The sequence below is a fragment of the Myiozetetes cayanensis genome, unplaced genomic scaffold, assembly GCF_022539395.1.
Source record: "Myiozetetes cayanensis isolate MyiCay16 unplaced genomic scaffold, myiCay2020 scf5-8, whole genome shotgun sequence".
Lineage (NCBI taxonomy): Eukaryota > Metazoa > Chordata > Aves > Passeriformes > Tyrannidae > Myiozetetes > Myiozetetes cayanensis.
Genome location: NW_026087742.1, coordinates 110,527,921 through 110,550,893, shown reverse-complemented (window position 1 = coordinate 110,550,893; position 22,973 = coordinate 110,527,921). Strand labels below are relative to the sequence as shown.

Here is a 22,973-nt window from a genome sequence, read left to right as displayed (position 1 = left end):
GCTGTTTGAAATAGTATGTTAGAGTTACACTTTTCACTTTTTTTTTTTTTTAAGTCTAAGACTAAAAGACAGCAACAAAAAGTGAATTCTGTACTATCTTTGGAAGTTATTGATTGCCTGATGCCTTGCATATGAAACACCTATAGAATCTTAGTCCCTGTCAGTCACAAAGTAGTTAAACTGGGCATCTCCTGGTCCTCTCCATGTCTCTTAAAGCTCCTCCTCAGACTGAGGGCAGGGGGAAGCATTTACTTCTAACAGGAGGAATATTTCCCTGAGCCTTAATACATTCTGTCTTAGTGCACCCTAAAATCTTGTACAGGCTTATACAGTAATTTACAGTGGAGCTGTTATGAAAGCACAAGCTGTAGGACATAAAGCAGTGATCCTTTATCAGACCCAGGTCAATTTGCCACTTCTGTATTCATTGCCACTGGCTACTAGAACACTGTTTAAAATACTGAATTGAGCAACCAAAAGAATCCTTTCCTTTTCCCTGTCAAACTCTTGCATGAATGCTGTCTCCTCTGTTCTAGCTTCCTACTTACATCTCTTTCCTTGCAGTGTTCCAGCTGCAGCACTCTCCCTGAGCACAGCGGAGGACTGGGCAGTGAACGGATCCTGACTAATCCAGAGATTTTAGATAATTAGCTTAGACAAGATTGCTAACTTTTTATGACAAGTGTTGAATAATCTCTCTACTGTGTGCTTGAGGGACAGGCATTTAGCAGGTGCAGATCTTGTCTGTAACCCAGGAGCCAAGGACATGGTGGTTTTGGAGTCCAGTGAAAATCAGAGAGCTTGCTTCCCTGAATCCTAAAATGACAACTTTACATTAGTACTATAAAGTGACAAAAGTTATCATGAGCTTTTGTGTCTCCTGGAGCTCTAATTTGTCTGGAATACAAACACTTGATTAACACTTTTTGTTTGCAGGGATACTTGAAAAATGCTACGTATAAGGAATTGATAATTTCTTGCTTCAACTGAAATCAAGGAATCCTTTGCCCCCAACAAAAGAAGAGGTTGCCAAAGACAGTCTCCCACTCAAAAACAGTCTGGTCAGCATTATTCATTTTTCGAATTAACTCACTTTCCTGCCTCTGTTGCAGTGCAGCCAAGAGTTTTGCAACTCTGTTTGTGAATGTGGATGTCACTTCTGAGCCCCACGAGGTCTCTGCCCTGTGGTTTCTGTGGTACGTGAAGCAGTGTGGGGGGACGGCGAGGATATTCTCAACGACCAACGGAGGACAGGTACTGTCAACAATCACCTTCTACAGCTCTTGGCAGGCCCTGGTTTGACTTCATTCTTTTGCTTGTTTGTTTTAGTTCAGAGGGCAAACTGAGCCGTCCATGACTTTTGAGACAGTTGCACATTGATAACTGGTTTTATTAATTTACACTCTAATCTGGATCTTGCAAAACTGGTGTTGAAAACTGCTCCTGTGCTGAAAGCATTGCCCTAGGGTTCAGTAGTTTTGTATCTGTCCCTGACTCTGACTTCCTTTTGGACTCTGGTTAGACAATGTACTTTGCTTATCCACACTGAAAAAGGGAAGTTTTACCTATGCTTATTTCTGTCATGAGGCTGAAGCAAGCCTTGCCACTGCAGAAGCACTTAATGGAGATGGCAAGGCCAGCTGTAAATTAGTGCTCAAAATGTAACCCAGAGCTGGGTTCCTGAGATGCAAACTTCCAAGGATTAACACTGTTTAGATTTTCAAATCAGCCTGAAGAAAATGACTGCCACTGCTTAAAAATGGTACTGCTCTGAAATGTTTGCAGTCTGGTACATTGGTGCTACTTCTGCATTTGAAGGAAGTAAAGACTCTCTTAATGGTCTTCTACTTGAGAAGTGCAAATTTTATGAATTGTATTAGAAGTAGATATATTTTTTGAAATGCAAGTAACTTAATCATAAATAAATAAAAATGCAAATACATGAAACTCTATTAAATCCATAAGTTTGCATATATAAGAAATAACCATAGGTAATATAAATGTAAATATGTTTAAATATTTTAATTCTGTGCTATGCTAGAGGTGATGTCAGGTAGATTAAGGACCGTAGCAGACATTTTTGATATGCACTACATTACTTCTTATACCTTGTTATTTATTCTGAAGATCAGGTTTCCTGTTTCTGATGCACAGAGCTCTGCAGGGATGAGGTTTGAAAGTTTAAGCACTTTTCAGAAGTCTTGCTGATGCACACAGGCCTGTCTTCTTGTTTGGAGACCACATGAGAAGGGGTTTTGTCATGAGGTTACTGATACTTCTGGTTTTGACTGCTGGTGAAATATGGGAAGTACTTCAGAAAATCCCCAAAAGAGAAAGTAACATGGATACATTTCTGAATGAAACCGCCAAACTTCCCGAAAATGTTTTGATAACAGTGGGAGAATGAGGTTTGTTTTCAATGCCGAGCGAAATGATACCCACTTCACAAGCACCTGTCTGCTGAGTTGCTGTTTATGTGTTTCAGGAGAGGAAGTTTGTTGGGGGCGCTGGCCAGATCAGCGAGAAGATGATGGAGCGCCTGGGAGGGCGGGTGAAGCTGAGGAAGCCGGTCGTCCGCATCGACCAGTCGGGAGAAAATGTCGTTGTGGAAACCTTAGATCATGAGTTATACGAGGTGATGGAATGTCCTAGTAAGAAATCATTACTGGTGGTATGGATGGCTAGAAAACCTTTAGCTTTCTCCTTTTTGACTGCTCCAAAGTCCTCTATGAAAACGTAGCAGAGATATAAGTGACCATGGCAGAAGGTCACACTTTCTCATTGTCCTGAAGTGATAGCAGTGATAGTGCTTTAAAGTGATGCCTGGAAAGCAAAGTGTTTATTCAAGCTTTTCCTTTGCTAGCATCTCTTCTCTGTGTTCAGTTACCTTCTGAATTAAAGAGTAATTGTAAGGTGAACACAAAAATGTAGCTTAGTAGTAAACTTCTGTGAAAAACATTGCAGGCTTTACTTCCCAGTTGTAACAGAGGAATCCAGATGGAAGGGAGACCAGTGGACTCTTATAGCACAGTGCTTTCTTTCAAGTACTGAGGAAAGGGCAGCTGCCCATCATCTGAACAGATGGCTGTTTATGTAATGCTTGTTTGTTATTTAATGAGCAGGATTTTGTGAGGGTTTAGTTTTGCAATTCTTATGCTAAATGCCAAAATTGCTTCACAAGATACACCCTGCAGCCTCCACAGATGTCTGCCAAGATCATTGGAGCAATACACTTTGGTTGAAGTAATGGAGAATGTATTTGGCTTATGTATAATTTCTTTTCCAGGGCAAGTATGTGATCAGTGCCATTCCCCCAGCTCTTAGTCTGAAGATTCATTTCAACCCACCCTTGCCCCCAATGAGAAACCAGCTCATCAACCGGATCCCCATGGGCTCAGTCATCAAGTGCATTGTGTACTATAAGGAAATTTTCTGGAGGAAGAAGGGTATTGTGTTTTAATTGAATGGAATAGTACTGACAGAGGGAAGAGGGTGCATGGCAATGAAGTAGACAAAGGATGCTAAACCTTGGAAAGGAAACTTATGCTTCTATGCTATTTTTGCCTTCTCCTGTGTGAGCAACTTGAGAGATCAGTTGGGAAAAGAGGGTGGATATGGGAATAAAACGAGGGAGGTAGTCACGAAGGGAGAACTCCTGCCTATAGCTTATTGTCTTGGTTGTTCTTTATTGTCTTCTTCTTCAAGAGGCACCTGGGTATGAGTCTCTCTCACTTGTACAGGAATGTAAAGGTACAAGTGATGTGTGATGGAAAGGGGTTTTATCCCATCAGTTGTCAGTCTGCAACAACTCTGCCTTCTGCATGCACCAGGCAGCATTAGTTGAAGGTGTCTTTACATCCCCAGGCTGGTCATCCTGGGCTCCCTTACATGCTGAATTATTTCCATCATGGTTCCTCATCTCCCTTTTAGAGCTATTGAATCTAAGACAAACTGCAGTGTAATAACACCCATTTCTCATCTTTGGCTATAATGAGCCCACAACTGTTTGCCTGCAGAGTCATCCACCTTCCATCTTTGTGAGTGATTTATGGGGTTCTGGATCTTGTCCTGTTCTGGCTACTAGCTTTGGAATGGACTGGCAGGGGGTGACTCCCTGTTTCTGACAGAACCTGTAGCATACTGTGCTCTGCCAACACCACTGTTCTTTTAAGAACAATATATTGTCTTCAAGCACTGCTTTTAAGAGCAACTGTTTTTTCAAAGTAATGTACAAATATCTCCTTCTGCGTCTGACATAAATGTCATACATGGAAACAACTGTGATAAAGACATTTAAACATCCTCAGTATCTGAGAGCAGTTCATTTCTGTGCAATAATTACCTTGCTAACCAACCAGGTTGCAGAATAATTTATTTTTCTGTCATAAATTCAACAATGGGAGATCCTTTTATTGATGTTTTAAAGATGATGACAAAGATTGTTAATTATCAGCACATCTCAGATGTAAACTTTCTCTTCTGAGATGATTTAATGCTTCTTTGATTCAAGGCAGCACTACTCCCTTGCAGATCAGCAAGGGATCTGTGTGCTAATCTTTGTCACTTCATGAGGGTTTTTTGTTGTGTTTGCTTGTTTGTTTTGGGTTTTGTTATTGTCTTATTTCTCTTTTCCACTGTTTTCCTGTCTCCTTGTATCAGAGTCATAGTATCTGAGAATGACAGAGACTGGCAGATACCTCTGGATGTCATCTAGTCCCATGCCTTGTTCAAAGTAGGGTAAATTAAATCAGGTTGTTTAGGCCTTTTCCTGTCACATTCTTGAGTATTTCACATCTTCTTGGAAGCTTATTCCTGGATTTGGATACATGGATCCTAACTTCATTTCCACTTTGTGCTTAACAGGGTATTGTGGTACCATGATCATTGAAGATGAGGACGCTGCAATTGGTTTAACGCTTGATGACACGAAGCCTGATGACAGTTTTCCTGCCATAATAGGGTAAGAGACAGTGTCCAGTTAATGCCTTTTTATTTTTTCTTAGAGGCAGCAATTGAAATGTAAAACCTACTCCTTTTGAAAGGAAATACTTTAAAATACGTAAGGGTTGAGTCTGTGGTGAATGTGTTCTATAATTGTTTTACTTCAAAAAAGTTTTCTCTATGATTTCATTGCTAATTTAAAAAATGAAGTTCTTTCTTGTTTTTTTTCACTGTCATCTTTTGCCTTGTGAGGCAAAGTACAGACTTGGAGAAGAGGAAAGGAAATAGAAGAAAAAAGAGAGTGATTGCAGAAATGTAAAGTTTTCTCCCAGTATTCCAATTCTTTAAATGAGAAGCATTAAATCATCTCAGAAGAGAAAGTTTACATCTGAGATGTGCTGATAATTAACAATCTTTGTCATCATCTTTAAAACATCAATTGTACTACGTTTTGTTTTGTTTTGTTTTTTTAACAGCCAGTTAAAACCAGTCTTTTTAACAGTGTGTACTAGTCTTAAAATTTTATTAAAAAACAATTTCCAGCTCAATCTCAGGCTTCACCTCTTGTTCCCATATACCTGCACCAAGAGCTGTATAAAATCAAGGTAATTGGGAAACAGCTCTTGGAAATATTGTAACATGAATCTCAGAGTGTTTCCTTCTAGAGTGAGTTCTGCAAGCAGCAGGCAGAGCAAATAACATTATACAGAGAGGTGAAATGGATATTTTAGATCGAGACCCTAAAGCTGTTACTGTGAATCACAGCATCTCACCATAATGTATTGTCATTTTAAATAATGGAGGAAATGTAATTGCATAATGGCAGTAATTTGTTTGTGGTCTTCCTACAGCTTCATTCTTGCTCGGAAGTGCAGAAGGCTGACAGGTCTCACAAAAGAAGAAAGGTAAGTACAAACAGTGGAGATCTATGCAGAATCCAAGTCAAAATTTCGTTATAAATGACCAGGGCAGGAAAAAAATGCCCTGATATGAAGGAAGTTGTCTGTAACCTTGTGACAGTAGGCAGACATGTCACTTTAAAGAAGAAAGTATCTTAGTTTTGGATGAAGGCCCCAGAGAATTCCCACAAACTGGCAGCAGATGTGTAGCTAACCCCTGCCCTTTGGAAACTCTCTGGTCCTGGTTCTTATTTTCCCACAAGGCTGCTCTGCTTACGTGACTCCAGGTAAAGAACTGCTCTAAGCTGCTGGATGTGAAAGTAGTGTAGAAATCCAACTGCTCACACTGGAGAGGATCCAGGGCCAGCCTCTCCTCCCCACTGCTACCTCTCCGGCTTCCTGCAGGTGCAGTGAGCTCTCTGAAAGCTTGTCAGAAGGGACAGGCTTGGCCACTGTGTTTGATTTTTATTTCTTCTAATCACCCTGGAGGGTCGTTTCAGTGCCTGTAACTTAGTGCAACCTTGGTGGTGCTGTAGCTGCCGTGAGCAACACCTCAGCATCATGAAGGGGTCAGAAAGCTGCCTCCATCTCTCCACACTCAGCCATGGGAAAAAACACCCCTCAGGCACAGATGAAGGCCATTTAACTGTCTTCTTGAAACAAGTCTCTGCATACAATAGTGCTCTTTGGCATATTACTAAAATAAAATTTACAAAGTAATGATTTTTTTTTTCTGTCTCTCCAGTTTACAGTATCTGATCAAATTAAAGCCAGAAGTAGAGAGTGCAGATTATGAGCGGAGTATTATTTTGAAATGGAGAAAATAAAATTGTTTTTAAAGCATGCCAGAAGGAATACTGTGTCCAAGGAACTTTTTTACAGCCTAAATAGAGAAGATGTAGTCATCTCAGATTCACTTTGCAGGTGGTCTGGCAGTCTGTGGATAATGGGTCTGAATGGAGCTGTTAATGTCCCAGTCTTTTCAAATGACAGCCTGATCCCACAGAGCCCTTTCAATTTTGGCAGGAATAGACAAGCACTGAAGCTTTGAGATAGACCCCCAGCAGGTGCCAGATGATAAAAGTCATGTAGGTATTCCAAAACCCAGTGTGCTGAGCATTTAAAGCCATCCTAAACACCAAATGATGTCTCACTCTGCATGTGAACACCCTGGATACAACTGAGCATTTGTAGTCTTCAAGGACAGCTTCTCTTTCTATGAAATTAAGGGCTGTCCTGGCTGTTTGCCATGCACCATCCTTTCCCCTGGGCATTAAAGGAGTTGGCACAATTACCTGACTCTGCTGGTGCCTACAGCCAAGTTTTAAACAAGAGTTTTGACTTCTTGTCTTGTGAGGAGTAAACCTTGGACTAGGAAGGGCTTTGCTTTGGTAACAAATGGCTATGAAATACGCCCAGGTTGGCACCTGCTGGATGCATCCTGGTGCAGGGGTACCTCTGGCTCAGTCTTGGCCTCAGCCAGCCAAGGCAGGAACCTGCTGGTCTGTTCTGCAGCTCCTGTCCTTCACAGAAGCATAAGCCTCCTTCCAGTGGAAACTGGAGTCCAGGAGAAGGCAGAGCATGAACTCAGACCTCCCAGTGTACACTGGGGGTGCAACCAGTTTGTATTGTTGAGATGGGGGTGTGGTGTTTGCAGGGAGGGACCCCTTCTGAGCACAGGCTTCTTGTGACACCCTACAGAGGATGTGTCCCTCTGAGATGCTGTGCTCACCTACCAGCACAGCCTGGGCTCGTCCCTTCATCACGCTTATTACAAGGTTTTGGTAGTCCTGGGATATGAAGAGTAGGATATAGAGTCTGTGGCAGCTATCCTAAATCATGGCTAGGAGCAGCAGTTGTGGGAGAGGATGGAAACCTTTTTACAGCCTAAGCCTGACCCGAAGGGAGTAAAACTCACTGCTGCCTTCCAGCTGGTCTTCCCAGGCCAGGTGCCAGTGAGTAATTGCAGTGGTTAGATTGTGTCCTACCTTTCCACACTGCTGTGAAATAAGAGACCAGGGAAAACAGCATTTCTTCCACACTGGGCACAGTGTAACTCTCAAGAGAACCCTACCTTGGTAGCTCCAGGCATAACATTCCTCTTATTTAGTGCTGATGGCAGTTTCACAGCTGAGTCCAAAGCCAAGAAATAAGGATTTTACTCACTGCATATTCCATATGTTCCATGCTAGCTTCAACTATAAATGCATAAATAAGAATTTATTTAAACTGTTCTGGGATGAAAACTGCAGGTCTTGCAGAGAAACCAGCACACCAGCAAAGATTGCACTTATTAGGGGTAATGTCCTCAGTGATTGATTTCTGCTGGTACAATTCAATTCTTTAGAAACTGCTGGTTTGTTTTTTTTGGTGTGTGGTGTGGTTTTTTTGTTTTGTTTTCTTTTGTTTTCTGTTTTTGTTTTGGTTTTGTTTGTTTGTTTGTGGTTTTTTCCTGTCAAATAATACCTTATTGATGAATAATTCCTTCCAAAGTTGACATTTCTTAAGAATCTGAAGATGCCCTTGACCTGAAGCTTAATATTTCCTTTTTGCACAGCTATCTTAAACTAACTTGACACCTACCAGCAGCAAAATCACCCCAGGGCCACGGCTCTTCCTGAACTGTTGCACCCTTCACTTTCTTGCTCAAGCCCCAGCCTGCACATGAGGACACCTTCAAGGCCATTCAAGTCATCCTGTTTCTCCTCATCCCCTCTCTGTAGCATTTTTTGGGTTCAGCTGCTCATGGGTATAGCTGGGTTGCTTCATACAGCAATTATAGATGATTTTCTCGTGGGCTTTTACAGCTGCAAGTGTAGCCTGTGCAGTTACAGAGCTGGGACTCCTGTATTTCTGTGCCCAGCATGGCTTTCTGTGGAGCACAGGATTTGTTTCCAGGAGTAAATGTCTTTCCAACGCTGTGTTTGAGGTTTTGTTTTTATAATTGTTAGCTGTTATTTCATCTTGATCTTCCTGCTTTTGGGAATTGGTGCAGTGGGGCTAACAGTAAGACCCAAAAGCTTGTAGGAACAAACTTAATTGCACTTGGGTTTTTTTATGGAATGAAGTCTATTCATGGATTTATGGACTCATGAACTAAAATAGGAGGAAATTTTATAGATACAGAAGTAAAGTACTATTTCCCTGAGAGCTGCAGTATATCAATACCTGCATCTTCATAGGAACAAACATAAGTTAGACTGTGTGCCAAGACAAAAAAGTGCAATGCCTTACTACTTTCTTTCCTGACAGCCTGGAGAGCATTTGGATAATGTATGGAATTGGGTTGCTAGAGTTGTCTTAAGGGAACAGCTTGTGTAACTACTGATAAAACCAGCACTTACGCAGCACAGGAGTTGGAGTTATTTCTAGTGATCCAGAGGCTGACCAATTAGGATAGATCCCAAAAAGCTGGAACCTGAAGTTCAAGCAGATATATTACTTGTTCTCTCTTAACTAGGGTATATTAGAGGTGGTTTGTTTGCTCTTTTCTCACACTGAAGTCTTGTGTTGCTTTTCTCTTGCAGGAAGACAAGGCTGTGTGAGCTCTATGCAAAGGTTCTGGGATCCGAGGAAGCTTTACATGTAAGCACAAAATCTAACCATGGTGTCTCTGGGAAAGGTACCTTTGGAAAAAGTAGCTGCTATGGGAGCACTTACTGCCCTCTCTTGAGGAGTGGAGAGAACACTATGGCAAGTCTTGGGTTGTGTTTGACACGAGGATAAGAATGAGCTTACGAAACTTTAAAAGACGGGTATATTCTTGTCCAGCTTTGTGGGTGACATTCTCAGTGCTTACACCACACATCTCAACTGTGACAGGCTGTTTCAGGTGTGACAGGCTTGCTTTCCCTCTCATCTGTGTTGTGTCTTCTCTCTCACTAGTTGTTAAGATCCATTGCTGATGTGTTGGCTTATTTTTCATTTGCTTTTCATTCACCTTCTTTTCCCTGTAATGTTGAATGACTGTTGGGATTTGTGTGATCTCACACTTAGATTATGTGATTAACACTGTTTATGCTTTAGAGACATTTTTAACCAGTTAAATGTTGCAGACACCAGTCTGGAAAACACATAATTTCCAACACAGTGATGCTGTGCACAGAACCATGCAAGTGCCACACTTTGCATTTTTAACAATGTATTTGTGCCCAGTGTACATATTGCAGGTATTACATCTGTGTACACCAGAGGTTAATTTTGCTTTACATGGTTCAGAGCACACATTTGTGCACAAAGCATGAATTTACATTGTCAGATTAAGAGGATTATTTTCTACAGTTGCTAGATTAGCTAGGTTTTTAGACACTGGTAGCTATTTGTAAAAAATTAAGGCTTTTTGTGTTGGGTTCATGCTGCATTAAGGGATGTGTTAAATGTACTTGTCTTGTCAGATGCTGACATGCAACAAATGATAAGCTGCTCTTCTCTGCTCTCTCCTCAGTTCTGTTATTAGCTTCCTTGGGCCTCTGTCCTTTCCCTGAGTGAATTAATCTCTGTTTTACAGCCAGTGCATTATGAAGAGAAGAACTGGTGTGAAGAGCAGTATTCTGGGGGCTGCTACACAGCCTACTTCCCACCAGGCATAATGACTCAGTATGGAAGGTACAGTGTCTATTTATAGTGGGCTTTGGAGTAGTGAGATAAGACCAAGTTAATAAATATCCTCAGAAAGGGTCATAAATCCTCTGTCACTGTTCACTTTATACCTTTTAAGATCACTGGGGAATATTTTGAAGAGATAGTATAACCTTCCACTTGTCTCAGCTGGGCTTTATGATGGATGAGTTCAGCATCATTAGGGGCTTTTATTCACTCTTGTTATTCGGTGAGCACAGCTGAGCAGGTTCTGGGAAGGGAGTTGGGAAGCTTTCACAGTCTGTTTACCAAACTGGCTTTGGGTATTTGAGATCTGTCTAACCATTTCCAGCACATCTTTAGCTGGTGTTTTATAAATACTAGCAGAGAGTTAATTCTTGCCAAAATTTACAGTAATGAGTGATTTCTTTGGACTATTTTTTTTTTAACAGTCAAGGCTTAAAATAGTAGTCAGTGTGCCATTGTGTACAGTCCTCTCCCACCTAAGTTTTTGCATGAAAATAAGATTTAGCAGGAAGAAAAAAATTTATGTCAAACCAGTGATTGGATGCAGATACACAGTTTTTAATGTGATGGATAGCCGTACTTTTGAAGTTTAAGTTCTTACAATTTAAGAAGAACTTCGAGCAATGAAGCAAAGTGTAACAAAGAGCTTATGGCAGCCTTAGTGTTTAAAGTAATTTTAATGATAATTATTGCCAATTCTGGCAAAACCAGAGTTAAACCAATAATTTATTTATTTATTTATTTGCTTATTTCCTTAGATGTTATGAGGATATACTTCAGAATGCTGCACTGTGCCTCTAATACTTAGCATTGGTATTTATGGCACTGGCTAGAGTTGTGTCATGGTTTTGTCCTGGCTCAGTTCGCTTTCATACCCCCCACACAATTATTAATTAGTTGAGAGAAAGTTTATGCAGACAAAAGAAACTGGATTGGGAGAAAAGGTATGAGCATTTATTACTAATAAGCTAAAATTAAAGAACTATATCTACAACAATTCTACTTAAGTAAAAGGTGTTATGTATTTACAGAAAAATACTTCTTTCCCCCCCTTTATATCAGTTCAAGGAGGAGAAGCAGTCCTTTTCCATTCTCGGAGTTCCAGCTCTCTCTCTGTCTCCAGTAACTCTGCAGCACTCTCGTCGCAGCTGGAACTCCTTTTCTTTCTTTGTGTCAGCCTCCAGGGCTGGGCCTACCCCCCTCCTGGATTAAGACCGAAGGCTGAGGGTTACCCAGGTCCTGAAGGGTCTTCTCTTCCATAGGCTTGCAAGGGGACACTTGCTTACTATGGATCTTCTTCCACAGGGTTACAGAGGATAATGGTTTAAGAGTTCACCCCTCTTTCCTATGGAGGTCCCTCCCCATGGGAAAACAGTCCTTGATAGACCTTTCCAACATGGGTCTAGCATGGATCCTACACATGGATTCCAACATCCCTACCCGAGCCGTTTTTTGCTCCAGTGTAGGTTCTCTCAGGGTCACAAATCTTCAGCACCAGCAGCATGGATCTCTCACTGAGATCCCAAGCTTATCCGAGCCGTCTCGCTCCGGCATAAGCATCGTCCCCTTCAAGGGTCACAAAGTCTTCAACAGGACTCTGCCTCACCTCAGGTCTCTCATGAAGTCACAACTTCTTCATGCATCAACTTATTCCAGTGTAGACTCTTCTATGAGCAGCACGGGGATCTCCTCACTCCACAAACTTCCACAAGGTAGCAGGGTTTTATTTTTCAGTCTTTTCCCTGCTGAAGGGAGGGAGAGCGAAAGGGAGAAGAAGCAGCTCTCCCCCCTTTGAATTTTTCTTCTCTCTCCTGCTGCAGCTTCAGCTGCCAGCTTTGACTTTGGACGTCCCTTATCTCTTCGCTGGAATTTTTTAGCAGTGGTTTCTCATCCAAGCAAGGAGTCCTCTAAAGTTTTTTTCTTCACTCTCTTACAAGAGAGAAGGGAGACTTCAGTGCTGCACCTGCCCCACCCCGGCCCAGGGCTGGGGAAGGAGGAGGCCTTGGCCCACCTCAGGGCCCACCGCTGCCTTTCCTACATGGCTGCTTAATTTCAACTGCGACACAACTCTTATTTTCTGTTTTCTCAAAGATGTAATTAGCAAAGGCGTTACTGAGCTTTTTGATTGGTTTTTTGTCCGGAAATTACCTGGACAAAACCATCCTCAGCCCCAGGGATGGGCCGGTGGGCAAAACCACGACAAGTTGTGAGATGGAATAAGTCTCATCTCAAAATAATTGTCCTTTACACCTATGAGCAGTGTAAATGTTTAGAAAATGGGAACACTAGTGTCTTTACTGTGAAAGATTAAATGCAATGAACACTCCCCCTCCAGCTCAACTCACCCAACGTTACTAAACTGTAAGTGCTTGCTGTGATTTAAAACACTTTTGTAGCATTAACCCAACTGTTTTGGTTCTTTCCTAGTATGCCTAATGTGACTTACTGCTTGTCCCCCTCCAGGATCATTCGGCAGCCTGTTGGCAGGATCTATTTTGCTGGCACAGAAACAGCCACAGAGTGGAGTGGATACATGGAGGGGGCTGTCCAGGCTGGAGAAAGAGCAGCCAGAGAGGTACAGAAACTCAGGGGACACTGCCAAATATCCTGTGGAAAACGAAAGATCTTCTGGTTGGAGGTGAAATGGGAACTGAGTGTTGACAGCATCAGGTGTTCTGAATCTTGATGCAAGTCACTGCAAAGGGGAAGACTTCAAAAAGGGTGAAGGTTTTGCACTTAGATTTGGAATACTTAAGAAGGGCTTTTGTTATTTCCTCAAATTCTTCACTGTTTCCAGGAATTAAATCCTTTCTTCTTTTACAGAAATCCCAGATTCTCACCTAGGCATTTTTTTCCCCTAAATGAGCACTCTGTTAGTCATCCTACTGAGAGATCATGGCTGTTAGAGCACGGGAACAGCTTGGTTCTGCAGCTCTGCACACCAAGCCAGTCCCTTCCTCCTGTGTTCCCAACAATACCATTGACACAGTGAAATACCATTGAGACAGCCTTACATGAAGTCAATAACAAAGGACTTGAATCTATTTTGCATCTGAGAAAATGGCAGTTCCTCAAGTATTTTCAGGAACATTACAGTTTATGGAGCAGCAAAAGAAATTTCATCTTGGTTTTATGAGGTTAAGGGAACCTTGGGGCTAAAAGTTGTGGAACAGAAATTCTCCTGGAAGGGATCTGGAGAGGTCATCTAGCCCACACTCCTACCCCAAAAGACAGGGAACAACTATTCATAACCTGTCCCATTTGAGAAAATTATACCAAACCTGCTTCTGAAAACCTCCAGGGGCAGATCTCACTAATGTAGAGACAGATTACAGCACAGCCTCCATAGGCCTCAGCAGAGAAGTTGACAAGTGTGCTGGACTGGTAAAAATTTTGATGTTTTCCTTTCCTCATTTACCTGTGAAAGGAAAATATGTTTAAAATCTAGTGCAATAGTGTTTCTCATTCCCGTACATTGTAGAGTTGAGGGGTTCAGTGAATCTTGTCTACAGTAAAAGCCCATCATAAAAGATGGCAAATCTTAAATCCACAAGTGCCTGGAATAGGAAAAACATTAATATCACCACCTCCATTTTATTCACTGTAGAAGAAACTAATCTTGCTGTCTTCCCTGACTACCACTTCAAATAATCTTTGCCATCCTACTTATCTCTAGTATCTTTGATATTTTGAATGGTAAGTTTTCCATTGCAAAGGTTTTATTTTTAGCTCTGCTTTTCTCTTGCTGAAACTAGTGGTCTGTCATCACTACCAGGACGCTCTTCTTCTTCCTACATCATGGTAGAATTTGCAAAGCAAGCTGCTCCTTGTAGCTGGTGTAGGCACACCAAATGTATGCCAGGAGTGTCTGCTTAACTCTTAGTCATATTCACATTACTCTGTTCCCATGGGACTGGGCAAGTTCTGATATCTTCCCTGGACTAAGTAAGCATAAAGACATTTTTCTGTTACTGTTTCTGTGTTCCACTAGGAGGAGTGTCTTGTTAAATAGCAGGCCTCCCCAGAAATGAGTTATAAAAGGCTGAAGTTTTTTCTAAAATTTCAGTACACTGTGATTTATGTGCTCAGAGTCATTATCTTCATCATGCCATTTTGAAACAAAAATTGAAGCCAGCTTCTTTTTTTCCCTTCTGAAGAATTGATGGCACTTACTGAGAACATTGCTTTCTTTCAGATACTGTTTGCTATGAGGAAAATCCCAGACAGTGAAATTTGGAAGCCAGAACCTGAATCAATTGTAAGTATTTATGTAGATTAAAGGGACTGGGATTTTTTCCTGCTGCTTTGCTGATGAGATAAAATTTTGTTGGCTGTTTTTATGTAAGTTCACTAAATCAAAGCCATAATAAACTTTTCCTTAGTCGCCAAAACTGCCCTTTCCTTAACAGGAACATGATAGAAACTCAGAGAGGGCAACCATCTGACAACTCTGCAATGCAGGATTGGAAAGAACTGCACTTTTTAACTGGGCTGTGAATCCTTTCCATGTGTGTGTTCTTCTTCCCTTTAACAGGGCAGAAAATTTTCATACATTTCTTCTTGATAACATTTCACTGCCACAACCCAGTTCTGTTTCTGCTGTGAGAATCTTGATTTGTATCCTGCTTCTCACAGTGGAGATGTTTTGTTGATAAGGGATGCTCTCCCTGCAGGATGTGCCAGCTTTGCCCATCACTACGACCTTCTGGGAGAGAAACTTGCCATCTGTGCCAGGACTGCTAAAGCTGATTGGATTTTCCACTTTCTTCACCTCTGTGGCTGCAGCTGGGTTACTTGCCTACAAAAAGGGACTTCTAGTTCGAAACTGAACAAGGTGCCATCTCAAAGTCTCACAGTTGAGGGATTTACTTTTTTTTTTTTTTGTTTTTGGGGGGGGGGGTTTTTTGACATGTGCTTCCCTGTCTCCAAAGTCAGATCAGGATTGAAGAAGAGGTGAAACCAGTAGAGAAAGGGGGCTGGAGGGGATGGATGAAGAAAGGGAATCCCTATTGAAAGAGAACCCCTTGAATCCAGGCCTATTTCTAGCAGTAAATTTTTGGCTGTTTAATTTCTAAGATACCCTGCCAAGCGTTATCACCTTAGTTTTTATCCAGATCTCAGAACAGATGGGACAAAACACCTCCATAAAACCTATTCTGATGAGATTTCCAGTTGTTTTAACACTTATGTCTGAACCATACCCTGAACTCCAAGTCTTTACAGACTCTTTTTTTGTGCTGTACTATACAACACCACAATCTCTAGTTGTAAACAAAAGATTTTCTGTGTGGTAAAGAAATCCACAGCTTAAAGGATAATTAGATAGTTCATGCAAATTACTGGTAACGAGCTTTTTAGTATTTTTGTTACCCATGTGTCCAGAGCCCAGGCAGCACCTAAGGGACAAGTCAGGCCAAATTTATCCATCTGAACTATACAATTGTGGCCATAGGATGCTGGCATTTCTAGTGGCCTCTGTGTCCTACAGTGAGTTAAAGGGCAATGGCTTTACTGCCTCTGGAAGTGTAGTTGAATTTCAGGCTCCTCACCTGTGTTCGCAACTGCCTGGAACAGCAGAGCTCATGTCCCAGTCGAGTCTGTTCCTGGAAAACCCCTCAGCCTGTGGAAAACTCTCAGGCTCCAGCCCACAGCTGATATGTATCCAGTATGGATGAGGCTGTTGGACCTAAATGTGAATGGGGAACCTTGTGCTAAAGTACAGACACAACCTCTCAAACCTTTTTCACCCTGTCTGACATCTCTTTGCCTCCAACGTCCTCTTTTAGCTCCCTAAGTTGCTGCAAGATAGCAAGAGAATAGATTGCCTTCTGCCTACCCCATGAAGTTATAGAGCCATCCATAAAAAAACTCTCTGATATACTTTTTTCTTAACTCCTTCCTTTCTTTCAGCTACTTAAATTTGTTCTTTGGACACCTTGAGGCTGTCTCTTGACTGGTGGGGTACAGTGGGCCTGAAAATATAGTGTTTGCGTTAAAGAAGACACCAAAACCCCACCAAAACCCCTCATCTGTCCCCCCCATGCTGATTCAGAGCTTCAGCCTCTCCTAACAACCATATTGATGGGATTAGCCCTTCCACTTCTGCCTGCTGTGCTGTGTTGTACTGACTGTGCATTTTAACTGATCGAGGATCTAAATGATACATGAAAGAGAACCATGGATAGGAGAGTCACACACAAGAGCTTCTGCCCTCTGTAGCTTGGTACCTTTCAAACAGTGTTAAAGAAAAAATAGAAGAAATAAAGAAGGCAGAGTACAGAGGGGGAAGTAGAAAACCCCAACCACCAAAACCTCAGTGCCTCCATGTCAGTGTGTTGGTACATTGCTGCAGGTATTTCTGTTGTGTCACATCTGCACAGCTCAAACCAGGAAGCCACAGGTGTATCTGAGAACAGGGTTTGGTGCACACACGACGTTTGAGACATCTGGAATTTTTCCTGGCCTGTTTGCTGCACTTCTCCCTTCAAACAGTGCCAATTTATACATTAAAAAAAAAATTACATTTCAGTAAAAAGCCATGGAGGGAAGTGTAATAATAAATTCAACAACTAGTGTGAGCAGACGGTAGAGGAACTGTACCAGCAGTCTCAGGCAGACTTTTTGGGCCAGCATATGATCTTGCTTGTGCAGAGTAGTACTTTGTTCTCCAAATAGTCCCATGGAAATTTACTGAACTACTTCGAAAGCTGTCATATTTGTGAGCAGCACATCGTTTTCTGGCCCTTAGGTTTTGTTCTTTTTAACTTGATATGCCAGTTAAACATCTTGTAGCAGCAGCTTGGATTTTATCACAATTGAATATCCTCATAACAGCCTTTTAAAATGCATAGGGGAACTTTCCAGACATAAAGATCTTTAAGTCAGAACAGTGCAGCCAGTGTACATATGGCCTTTCTCATTGTATCACACAGAGCTCTAATTTGCTGGGACATTTGCCTACTGCAGAGTGCTTGTACACGGCTTTCTCTCCGTGGGATTTATTTACTAAATGAATTAGGAACCGAAAGCTGGATGGGAAGTTCAGAGCTTTTGCAACTCAGACAATTCTTAGGCTAGAAATAAACACAGGAACCTAAATTTGGGAAAACATTCTTAAAGTCTTGGCCCCGATATCTGTAAGCGCTAAACGGTGAATGCACACTTAATATATAAAAAACTGCTTCATTTGCAGATGATTTCTCTGCCAAAACTGTTTGGAATTCAGGTCCTGCTTCTGCCCTAGAAATACTCTTCAGTTCCCTACAGGGGAGCAGATTCATGAAACTAATGAGGATAAATTGGTTTTATTCACATTCAAAATGTATCTCTCTCTTCTTTGCTCCTGACTCTGGCAGAGGTTTGTCTCAATCTAACTAACTGTGTGCCACTGAGGAAGAAATTCCAAGCAAAATCAGAAGTTAGGTAGTTAGAAGTGAACTTACTCATAAGCTTTTCATGAGACTGATCAATTAAAAAAAAATTGAAAATTTTCTGTACTTACCAACATTTCTTATTCTTAGTTTCAAAGTGAAACAAAAATGTAAAAAAACCAAAACCCCACAAAGCATTTCTCATGTTGTTCTGCCACAACTAGGTGGTTCTGCCACAAGTAGGTGGGACTTGAAATCTCAAAGTCAATTTGGATTCCCTGGGATTTCTAGCCAAATCTGTTTGGGGATGGGAGATCTGAATGGTACCATCTGTACTGACACACTAAAGTCTCTGTCTTCTTCCTTGCAGACTGCCAGAGCATTAGGAAGGCTCTCTTTGTCTTTACAGATGTGTCTTGCTATGATTATGCTGTGGATCTTACCACGACTGTGGGATTGAAAAAAGGATTTGCTTCCATTTTCTCAACATTTTCCACATAAAAGGAGTATGTGGCGCTTTGTGTACATGGATACCAATGTGATGAGTGAATTGACAGGTGTAGATTGAGAATCAAGCTGCTTCCCGTTGGGTAGAGGGAACTGTTAGGACTGGCTTACGTTTTTAAATTAAAATTCCTGCCAACCCTTCAAAGAGAGGAATGAAGTCTGGTTTAACGGGTAACCAGTCGTGCTATTTGTTAATTTATTAAGGAGTTTGATGAGACAACTGCTATCATGAAAGTTCCAGCAGTTTACCAGCTTTGTAAAATTTACTATAGGAACAACCACGGAAATAAATGTACCTGTCTCTTATGAACTGAATTGTGTTACCATGCATATTTTGTAATGCTCTTCAGAGTTTTCAAAAAAAAAAAAAAAAAAGAGATTTACTTTCTTCTACACTATTCTGATAGCAACTGTATATTTCAAAAGGTGTCAGGTTATGGCATGAAAATTTGTGTTAACCAAAGTACTTGAAAGCTAATTGCATAAACTACTCGACAATAACAAGGATGTGAGCAATCTGAGGCAGCCCCCTTGTCTTTCCTTCAACTAGTGCTGTTTTGGCTTTTTTTTTGGTTTCAGATCTTGATTCTAAATAGCACATCTGCTGTCAATACAAAGACGTTAATCACAGTTAAGTGTATGTCTGAGCACTGCCCATCACTGGGACCCAAGGCCTGGAGAGAAGCTTAGGTCTTCTGTTAAAATGGTATTACTGTGCCCTCAGTGGAACTGTTGTTTCACTGAGTTAAACTTCACAGATGTGCAGAAATTTTAAGATTTTTTTTTCCTCTTTTTCAAGACTTTTTTTGAAGAAGAGGGAATTCTATGTCCTCCAGAAGTACTTGGGTGCAAAAGGGAGCCAGGAGTAAATAACAGATCTGCCACCGCTCTCGGGCAAGAAGCAAACCCACTTAAGTCACAGATTACAGATGCTCACAAATAAACCTGACCTGTGTTTAAATGAACTGACATTCCCTCTCCCGTCTCCACCACCTTAAGGTCACCTTGATCTTACCTCTGTTGAAGAACAGATTGTAAAAACCAGACAGCCAAAGCAGTCTTGCTTTCAAAGTGTCTCTACAGTCAAATTGTTTAGGCGTTGTCACAGACTGCTGCTTTTAGCGTGTCTCCTGTGGTCATGTGCAGGTCAGTGCTCAGTGATGCCTGCCTCTGTGTTTTGGGGAAAAAAAAAAAAAAAAAAAAGAGTGACTTCACTTTGCAGGAATATATGTGCTCTGTGTGTGATGAATTTGTGCCTTTTATAACTGTAGCATTTTCTAAAGTGCCTCTGTGGTGACTGTCTCCCTTGGTTTCCTTCTTCAGCTCCCTTTTCAATAGGCTCTGCAGATATTTTTATCTGACAGCTGTGAACTTTTTTTAACCTTAATTAGAATCAATAAATATTGTCATGTCACATGTATTGTTTGAGGCTTTTCTTTAGTGGGAGCTCCTTTTGACTTGGTTGGTGATGGTGAGTATTGCTTGCTACCAGAACGTTTTGCATTTCATACTTAAGCTTGTGAGGTATCTTCAGCTTTTCTACTAAAGAAAACTCTGTAAAGAAAAAGAAGAGAAGGATAAAAAAACACAAACCAAAAACCCAAGCAACCCCCAAAAAGTGCAAAAAAACCCTCCTGTCCCCCCCCCAAAAAAAAAAACAATTACAAAAAAGGTATCAAACCACATTTGATAATAATAGATGACCAACTGTCTTACAGGTAAGAATTAGATTTTATTGCTGTTGGTGGCAGAGTTGGAGTGTTCCCATCATGAACATACACCTCTCACAGCACCTTGTTTAGCAGAACACTGTGGGCAGGGACACATTTTATAGCTGCTCATAAGAATCAAGGGCGGGTGGTGTGTGGCTGAAACTGAACATGGAAAGAAACAGTCCTTGTACTAAATATTTTGTGGTGAAAACATAAAAACCTTGGAAGAAAAGAGAGACAGAAATCACAGGCCTAATTTCACCCATCAGCTCAGTGTCAGTACTGGAGAGATAATTTAGGTGAAGAACAAATTTGATCTCAGGAAGGGACTGTAGGCCATGAATATTGGAAAAGTGTAACCATCCATGTGAGAAACATCAAAAGTGTGCAGTGCTCTTTGTATGGGCTCAACTTGCAGTATTACAAGTTATAAAGGAGCACAAATACCATGAAAGAAAATATCCACAACTAATCCTCTGCACGCTCTATAAAGCATCCATTCCCTGAGACACATGTCAGAACCAGCAATGCATTTCACAGCCCTTGAAACAGCCAGCGAGTGGTTATGACTCTAAAACATCGCTGTGTTGGGGCAGATCTGACCTACCTCTTTAACCCTTCGTTCAGACATATCCTGTAGCATCCCAGAGGAGGCAGCTGAAATGGTGTTATTAATAATTTACTTATTTACAAAGCTTTCAGTGTGCAAGTCAAAGAGACCATGTCAGCCAAGGGGCACTTCATTATTTCCAGCAGTCCAGCATACAGAAAATTAATGTGGACAGATTAATACAGGAGAAATCCATTTTGTTTAGTATCTATGAAAGATACAAATATGATTTCCCGAGAAACCAACTGGAAATCCCACTCGTTGTTTAGAGGAGATTAAGACGTGCTTGCAAATTATTTGGCTAAATCATGTAAAACTCACTGCTACTGTGAGAACTGAGGATCATTGGATCATTTTTTTCTTATTGTCTTGTGTAATTATACCAATTGCCCATCTGGAGCAAATCCCAAAATGTTTGAGGGACTGATGGATTTTGCCTTCTGGCTCAAGGCAGAATAAATTCCCCCTGGGCCTGTGGAATTGCCTCAGAAAAAAAAAAAGCATCCAAGAGTGAAAGGCAAAACTGGCCTCAGATTGTAAAATCAAGATATGGTTTGGTATCTGCTGGAAACAAGACACTGTTCTTTCCCAGCTGGTCCTGCTCTGTGTGGTGAGCAGGGAGAGATGGGCTCCTCATCTGGTGTTTCAACCCATGTAGGTACTGTAGGACTCCTACAGACATATTCTTCTCTCTCTCCATGTCAGGGAACATCTAAATGGATGAGGTTTCTAAATCAGTATCTTGATTATATGTTTGAAGTACGTGGAATTAACGTTTATCTCATGCACGTGTACCACTTGTTCTGCAAAGAGTACATATTTTCCCACCTAGAGAGCAATTCATGAACCAAAACACAGTTGCCTTGTGCCTCTCAGACACTGGAGGGCACCTTGTCCAGGCTCCAGATGCTGCTCCACAAGGAGGTAGCTCTCCCAGAGGCCTGAGAGGAAATGAGCCCTAAACCAGCCGGGTGTGGTGACACAGATGCTCTTTGGGTACCAAACCAGGCAGCCTCTGCCTCCCACTAACTGTTGATGGCAATTAGTTGCTTCTTGGGGTATTTAGTTTTGAAGAAATGCAAACAGGGATAATGCAGGCTCTGTGAATGTAGTGTGTTGAAAGGTAACAAGCTGCATGTTAATAGATAGCTGCACATATAAAATGTTAATATGCAGCTGTCCTTTATGTAGGCAGACTTTACAATGATTTTGTTTGTCATTGGAGAAAAAAGGCATGATATTCTAGTCATAACATTAGCAGTACTTGCTAGAAAAGCCTTCAGTTAGCAGTTGAGTGCAAAGTTAAGCTGTAAAAACATACACTTCAGTAAGAGGCTTTGTAAGTTGATTTTAGTGTGCATGATTTGAACAGTCAGGACCAATAAGCTCTTCTGTAGCTAGGCTAGAAAAAGTTAAAAAATTATTTTAAATGGACTCATAGAATCACAGAATAGTTCAGGTTGGAGGGAATCTTTCTAGGTTATGTAGTCTAAACCCCCTGTCATGGGCAGGGTCATCTTCAACTAGATCAGATTGCTCAGAACCCCAGTCAACCTGAATGTTTCCAGGGATAGGGCAGCCACAACTTTTCTGGGCAACCTGTTCCAGGGTTTCACCACCCTCATTGTGAGAAATTTCTTCCTTATATCTAATCTAAATCCATCTTATTTTAGTTCTAAAACCTTTGTTCTATCACAACAGGCCCTGGAAAAAAGTCCTCCCCAGCCTTCTTGTAATCCCCTCTTAAGTACTGGAAGGTGCTATAAGGTCTTCCCAGAGCCATCCCTTCTCCAGGCTGAACAGCCCCAGCTCTCTCAACCTGTCTTCAGAGGAGAGGTGCTCCAGTCCTGTGATCAACTTCGTGGCCTCCTCTGGACCCACTCCAACAGGTCCATGTCTTTCCTGTTAGCTCTCATAATAGGTGTGGAACACACACTCTCATCCACTGGGTCTTTAACCAGGATCATGCTGGCTCATCCCAGTTTTCCATTCTTTCTGGCATTGCTGAAAGAGGCAGACCAAGCTGTTCTGAGTCCAAGACAGTCTCACTCTGCATCTTGACAGAATGTGAGGTACCATTTCTAATTTAGAAGCAAAGGATATTAGCTTTCATCAAGGTTTTATCTTTCCCCTATGTGCACAGTCAATTTTCTCTTAGTGATGTTTCTAATTCTTTCTTAGCAGATCAACCCTAACAAAATAATCCATATCCATTCAGTTCCATTTACTCTGGCATCATCAGGCTCTGTAGACTCCCTCCCACCATCCCTGCAAGTTTAAGGGAGGGAAGGAAACCTCATCCAAATGCAAGTGGTCCATTCATCTGACC

The 22,973-nt window shown here is 41.5% G+C and overlaps 1 protein-coding gene across 1 annotated transcript in view; it reads left to right on the top strand.

Moving 5' to 3' along the window:
* LOC126648385 (amine oxidase [flavin-containing] B-like) overlaps positions 1-19,738 on the top strand; it is a 52,662-nt gene extending 32,924 nt beyond the window's left edge. Inside the window, exons 6-16 of the mRNA XM_050331239.1 lie at positions 1,113-1,254; positions 2,486-2,635; positions 3,287-3,446; positions 4,864-4,960; positions 5,793-5,846; positions 9,368-9,425; positions 10,348-10,445; positions 12,909-13,020; positions 14,641-14,703; positions 15,119-15,279; positions 18,186-19,738. Of these exons, the coding sequence (XP_050187196.1) occupies positions 1,113-1,254; positions 2,486-2,635; positions 3,287-3,446; positions 4,864-4,960; positions 5,793-5,846; positions 9,368-9,425; positions 10,348-10,445; positions 12,909-13,020; positions 14,641-14,703; positions 15,119-15,274 (1,090 nt within the window). The 3' untranslated portion in view covers positions 15,275-15,279; positions 18,186-19,738. The remainder of the gene's footprint in view (positions 1-1,112; positions 1,255-2,485; positions 2,636-3,286; positions 3,447-4,863; positions 4,961-5,792; positions 5,847-9,367; positions 9,426-10,347; positions 10,446-12,908; positions 13,021-14,640; positions 14,704-15,118; positions 15,280-18,185) is intronic.
* The last annotated feature ends 3,235 nt before the right edge of the window (positions 19,739-22,973 follow it).